General features: G+C 41.6%; 2 protein-coding genes across 2 annotated transcripts; both read left to right on the top strand.

Moving 5' to 3' along the window:
* Positions 1-154: 154 nt before the first annotated feature.
* LOC148410783 (mitochondrial glycine transporter A-like) lies at positions 155-3,728 on the top strand. Its single transcript, XM_088437173.1, has 8 exons — positions 155-330; positions 1,384-1,468; positions 1,664-1,788; positions 1,892-1,976; positions 2,063-2,242; positions 2,424-2,592; positions 2,799-2,959; positions 3,107-3,728. The coding sequence occupies exons 2-8, from the start codon at positions 1,454-1,456 to the stop codon at positions 3,227-3,229; spliced, it is 858 nt and encodes a 285-aa protein (XP_088293299.1). The 5' UTR covers positions 155-330; positions 1,384-1,453; the 3' UTR covers positions 3,230-3,728.
* A 776-nt stretch (positions 3,729-4,504) lies between these two features.
* rpsa (ribosomal protein SA) lies at positions 4,505-6,649 on the top strand. The gene is made up of 8 exons (XM_088437985.1): positions 4,505-4,561; positions 5,002-5,173; positions 5,246-5,364; positions 5,645-5,890; positions 5,957-6,085; positions 6,160-6,319; positions 6,395-6,433; positions 6,517-6,649. The coding sequence occupies exons 2-8, from the start codon at positions 5,041-5,043 to the stop codon at positions 6,609-6,611; spliced, it is 921 nt and encodes a 306-aa protein (XP_088294111.1). The 5' UTR covers positions 4,505-4,561; positions 5,002-5,040; the 3' UTR covers positions 6,612-6,649.

Here is a 6,649-nt window from a genome sequence, read left to right as displayed (position 1 = left end):
AATAGAGAGGTTATTCGCGTTTCAGACAGGAACGTACTGACGCCAAATGACGTGAACAAACGAAGACCCAATGAAAGTAGCGTGTTCCTGAATGGGCGTGACTTTCTGGTGCCATCCAATCACGCCTAAAATAGAAGGGCCCGCCCACAACAGGAACCGGCTTCTCGGGGGGCACTCTTTTGTCTTTGGGAAGACATGGTTTTCAAATGGGCAACCGTGGTACCGAAAGTCAATCCTTAAGTTTCGTTATTACAGGTCTTAAGTTTCATTATTACTGTTAGTGAAACCCTTTTTAGTCTGCAGCCAGAAAGAAAGGCAAACTGGGAGAAGGTACGTAATTATACACAGCATGTTAGCTTTACTGAAACAAGTTCGCTTAATGATTATATCCAGTTCAATTATGAGTTTTGTATTATCCAATTATTTGGCCATGTTTGTGCACGTTTATTTAATCGCGTCGATATATTGTTCCCGTTGTACTATATTTATCTAATTATGTACTTATTCGTTCATAGTTTCCATTTTTAGCTTTAGCCTGTGTTGTGTGTGAGGTTTTTTTCTGATTTTTGTGGACTGTTAGAAGGAGGACTCAGTTTTTCCATTTGGGTAAATAAAATATGTCACTATCATTTAAATCTATGCGCAGGTAACAGTACGTATGCAACCTGAACCGTTACATCACATTGACCTCAATTAGCAAATGACATCCAGCAGTTCTTACGTTTTGCGTTTTCAGCAATAATGTAAATTTCGATTGACAATGTCAGGTCTTGATTTAACTTTATTTCTGGATTATTTTCCTTTTTTAGCTAAGTGAGAGAAACAATCATGCAACGTTTATTATTGTAATAGTACTACTTCCGTCATAACTTTTGGTTTGGAAGTTGCTTGGTTTTGGCTTTTGAGAGCAATATTTACAAATGTGATTTATTTTCTTCGCATGCAGGTAACGTTTGTGCTTCTGTTTAAGCTTTAAGCCATTTTAATATATTTCTTCATATTGGATATTTGTGTTATTTGAACTCTTTTGGTCATTTTGTTTATGATGTTTTAAGCAAGTTGCAGTGCTGTACTGAGGGGGATGGAACAAGGTCCTAATTAGTCACCTTTGGCTTGTTAATGAGTAGCTGTGTGTCAAGTCAGTTGCTCTGCTCACAAACATACAAACAACAAGAACACACATTGTTGGTCTTGTGATTCATGCATAATGGTTGCATAGTTTTGAAGGAGCCCCGCACAAACAACCTGATCATGTGCCATATCCAATCCATGGGTCAACAATGGCTTGCATCATCGGGTTAAATGTAAAAAGTGTTTTGGTGGTTGACTGGATTGACCTCACAACAGCCAGTTCTGTAACATATCACTGTTTCTTGTTGACAGGAAGGGGAGTGCTTGCAGAGTACAGGTGCAAAAAAAGAAGCAAAAAACCTAATTCAAGCCCGACAGAACTATGGAGCTATCGCTGGTAGGTTTTCAGTTTAATCTTCACAAACTTTTGTTGTGCCTAGTTTACAATTTAGATGATCCTCAAAATAAGGTGACGAGTGCAAAAAAAATGTGATTCACTGAGACGTCCCTCAATGAAACCCCAATCATCATTCATCAATCTTACTGTATGTGTGGGTGCATACAAACACCATCCCTCCTGCAACCTTTTTAGGCTCACCCAGCCGTCAAAGCCTTCCTGTGTGGTGCTCTGAGCGGAACCTGCTCCACACTGCTTTTCCAGCCCCTTGATCTGGTCAAGACACGTCTGCAAACGTTGCAGAACGGCGTGCAGCCTGAGTAAGGGTCGACAAGCGCTCATTTGCAGCATATGTAGTATCACATCATAGTGTAATATCGATTTTTTTTTTTTTAATGACTTATCTGAATTTTATCTCTTCAGTTCTAACCGTGTAGGGATGATGAGAGTGATCCTGAATGTAGTGCAGACAGAGAGACTTTTGGGACTGTGGAAAGGAGTTTCACCGGTTAGAATACTTTCAACACAAATCAAGCATGTGTGAATTCTTAAAAGCCAATCACTCAACTCTTTCCCGTTTTTATGTTTGCACAGTCATTCATGAGGACCATCCCTGGCGTGGGGCTTTACTTCAGCACTTACTGCTCATTAAAGCAGCAATTCTTCCAGGAGAACAACCCTGGGGCATTGGGGGCGGTCCTGCTAGGAGGCGGGTCCAGGACAGTGGCAGGGGTCCTCATGCTGCCTGTGACGGTCATCAAGACTCGATATGAAGTAAGACGGCACAGGAGAACAAGAATGATGTCAAATAGGAACATCAAAATGGCAGTAATACAATGAGTTTTTTATAGTAGCTACACTGCACAATCATTAACATATACAGTAGGCACAGTTACGTAACTGTCACAATGTCAAAGCTGACACAGTTAGTATGATATCTGTGGTTTTGCGTCAGTGTGGCAGGTACCGCTACGAGAGCGTCACCGGGGCTTTGCGCAGTGTGTGTCGGACCGAAGGTTTTGCTGCACTCTACTCCGGCCTGATGGCCACTCTGCTCCGAGATGTTCCTTTCTCTGGGATCTACGTTATGTTCTACAGCCAGATGAAGACCAATTTGCCGAACGGTACATAAAGCACGAAACAAGACACTTTGTTTGAGTGATGATAATTATAGTTAATAATATTATTTTAATTTCAATCAAAGACTATTAAAGTAATATATTTGTGGCACCTTTTTGCAACTTTTGTCTGCCTGCGCCGTGTCTCTCAAACAAATGTACGGATGCTCTTTTTGCTGACTTTTATTACATGTGTTTAAACTTTATTTTAGAGATCAGCATGTCTGCTTTGGCTCCCCTGGGTAACTTCAGCTGTGGGATCATGGCAGGAGTGTCTGCCTCGCTCATCACTCAGCCTGCCGATGTGGTCAAAACCCTCGTCCAAGTGAACCCCCAATTCAAGACGACCGATGCTATCAGATACATCTATGCGGTAAATATATCACTTTCTTGAATCCGTCAAGTCTTTTAAATAGCACGCATAACATGAATCCTTAAGTGTAAATATTCACCAAAAATGGATGGTTTGACCTGAGATTCTCCTGATTGACACCTCCTTATATTTTATCTTCTCTCCAAGGAACACGGACTTAAGGGTTTCTTGAGGGGGGCGTTGCCACGCTCTCTTAGGAGGACGATGATGGCCGCCATGGCGTGGACAGTCTACGAACAAATGATGGCGTATCTCGGACTGAAAACGTGAAAAAGGACGTTAAGTACGAGTTTGAAAAAGAGAGCGAAGGTCACGTGACAAACAGTGATGAAAAGTGCCCCTGTGTGGTATTTTCTTTATCCATTGAAAGCATTGCACAAAAGCAGGGAATGGCTTGACGCTACCATCAGGCCAACGTTGGTCTAACAAATACTTCATGAGTATTTTTGACTGTGCTTTCAGATTTCTCACATATTAGAAATGTCTCAGAGCGAGTGCCTGTTTGTTTGTCATGGGTGTAGCCTACACAAATAATCCCAGACTGCCTACAATAAGTCTTGCATGATGTTGAAAAAAAAAAAGCTTTGACTTCTGTAACACACACTCATATCTTACAGCTTCATGCTTTTTTTTTTTGCTATCCTTTAATGTGACATTGTGTTGTCCATTATCACAATGTCTTAAAAATGAATGTCCCTTATATATTTTTGCAGAAGCTACCGAAGTATTTATATATTTATAACACAATAAAACAAATCTTCAACTGTCATGTGTGCTTTTTACCCCGCTCTTAAATGTTGTAAATGATTAAACTGAGGGAATCTACTGTACTTAACATCATGAACTAAAACATGACCTCGGATATGCCGCTATGCAGATATGGCAGTTACGTCATAGGGCACGTTGAATTCTGAACCTAAGATCACTGTGACACGATGAATTCTGTCAAGATCTTGGCCTACAAAACAAATCTGAATAAATGAAACACAAAGTGGCCTGGTAACAGTTGATCGAAACCGCAAATTTAATGACGCATATCAGTCTTAATTCACCTATGATGACAAATGAACTATGGCGTACGATAGACTGGAAATTGGACATTGGTTTTTGAGGGTGATAAATGGGTAAGGAATTCTTGGTTTTCACATTAAGCACTAAGATATATTGCTTATCAGCTATCAGTATTTCAGTCTGTTTTATAAATTCAATTAGAGGCTTTGAATTCCAATTTTTCAGTCACTGTACCACATTTGAATAGATTCATTTCTCAACTTGACAAGGACATTTTGTACCCCAGGGTTATGTTTTTCTGGAACTCTTTATCTTGAGCAAATAAATACACTTGCCACACAGGGCAGACTTTGACTGAGAAGCTAGCGTCTCAGCATTGTCTTAATATGGTCTTTCCATCTTGTCTTAATATGGGATGACCATCCGATATCCGGGATGTAACACTGCCATCTATCGGTAAAGATGAAAAACTACAACAAATGCAACCAACCAATCACAAGCTTAGAAATTTACTATATAATTGACGTCACTTCCGTCCAGCGGCCTCTTTTACCATCGTGTAAGCGGTCTTCCATACGGCGTTGTTTCGTGGTGAGTTCTAAACCGTCTTTTTAGAGTGTTTAACTGTCAAACTCATTTAAACAATCAAGCAAACGCCTAACGACGATCTTGCCCACCTACACTGTCGTTAAAATGTAGACATGTCACTCTTATGATGTCTTGAAACGCCCTAGTAGTTATGCTAATAATTGAAGCTAACTAGCTTGTGACACGCGCTCACTCGGAGCTGAGCGCCGCGCTCGACTGAACACGCTGCTCTAGTGACCAAGTTATACTTTTTAAATGATATACGAAATGGCCGTTTAATTGTTAACTATGTGTAACTGATGTTGCAAATGCATCATTTGCTGAATCAATATTAAATATAAAATAAATGTTTCCATTTAATGGCTTATGTGTGACAGAATCACTCCAACCGTATAATAGTCTGCGTTTCAATATGCCCAATGCTGTTTGCATTTATTCCATAGCTCTCCCACCTCACTCGTAACTCCGGGAAAGTGGTCACGATGTCCGGAAGCCTTGATGTCCTTCAAATGAAGGAGGAGGATGTGCTCAAGTTCCTGGCTGCAGGAACCCATCTGGGAGGTACCAACTTGGACTTCCAGATGGAGCAGTATGTCTACAAGAGAAAAAGCGATGGTATGTGTAGATCATTGTGTTACTTACTGCACATGTTTTACCATGCATTTGAAGGTTTTCTGATCTTCTAAGGTGTGTACATCATTAACCTGAAAAAGACCTGGGAGAAGCTGCTTCTGGCTGCAAGGGCCATAGTTGCCATTGAAAACCCAGCTGATGTTTGTGTCATCTCCTCCAGGAACACCGGACAGGTACATTTAAGTTCTTAGAACTATGGTTTTGTTTTATTTTGTTGCTGTTAAGACAGATGAATTATTGAAATGCAAAAACGCACATTATTAAAGCCGGGCACTGTTGTCGGTGTTCAGGTGTCGGAAGTGTGCAAGATTAATAACGGACTGGTTTCACTCACGCCATTGAGGACTAATGTCCCATGATCGTGGTTTGATGGACCTGAGCCACAATGACAATTGAGTCAAAGAAAAAATGCAATGATTTAACTTAAATTGACAAAACATTTTTTCTCTTCAGCGAGCTGTGCTGAAGTTTGCCTCTGCCACCGGTTCCACCACCTTCCATGGTCGTTTCACCCCTGGTACATTCACCAATCAAATCCAGGCGGCTTTCAGAGAGCCCCGCCTCCTGATTGTGACCGATCCTCGGGCTGATCACCAGCCATTGACGGAGGCCTCCTATGTGAACATCCCCTCCATTGCTCTGTGCAACACTGACTCTCCACTGAGATATGTGGACATTGCCATCCCCTGTAACAACAAGGTGAGCCGTAGAATGAAAAGACTTGATTTTACAGAGAAGCTTATTTTCCAATACGTCCCGTTTCAGGGTCACCACTCTGTGGGTCTGATGTGGTGGATGTTGGCCCGGGAGGTTCTTCGAATGAGAGGTACAATTTCCAGGGAGCATCCTTGGGAAGTCATGCCTGATCTGTACTTCTACAGAGATCCAGAAGAGGTAAACATTGTTCTGTCACAGGTAGTATTTTAAGCAAGTGACTCCCATTACTAATAAGGTGCTTTCAAATGCAGATTGAGAAGGAGGAGCAGGCTGCTGCCGAGAAGGCTGTTGGAAAGGAAGAATTCCAGGGTGAATGGACGGCACCTGCAGCAGAGTTTGCCCAGCCTGAGGTTGCAGACTGGTCTGAGGGCGTCGCTGTGCCATCTGTGCCCATTCAACAGTTTCCAGCAGGTAGGATTGCTTCATTTTCACCCTTTTTAGTGCTATTCTAACCCAGGTATTAATCACTTTTGTCCTTTTTTCCAGGTGCTCCAACAGCTGTAAAGCCCACTGAAGTCTTTTCAGGTGAGAATTGTCTTTAAGAATTTATTAACAAATGTTGAACATTTTTGTACGTTTGCTTATTTTTTCTTCTTTAAATCTTGCAGAGGACTGGAGCAATCAGCCTGCCACTGAGGACTGGTCAACTGCTCCTACTGCCCAGGCCTCTGACTGGGGTGGTGCCACTTCTGATTGGTCTTAAAAAAATGACCATAAACAGAAATAAAATGTGTTACACCA

Source organism: Hippichthys cyanospilos, chromosome 16 (assembly GCF_059441005.1).
Source record: "Hippichthys cyanospilos isolate Australia breed blue-spotted pipefish chromosome 16, RoL_Hcya_1.0, whole genome shotgun sequence".
Taxonomy (NCBI): domain Eukaryota; kingdom Metazoa; phylum Chordata; class Actinopteri; order Syngnathiformes; family Syngnathidae; genus Hippichthys; species Hippichthys cyanospilos.
This window is presented reverse-complemented; position numbering and strand designations above follow the sequence as displayed.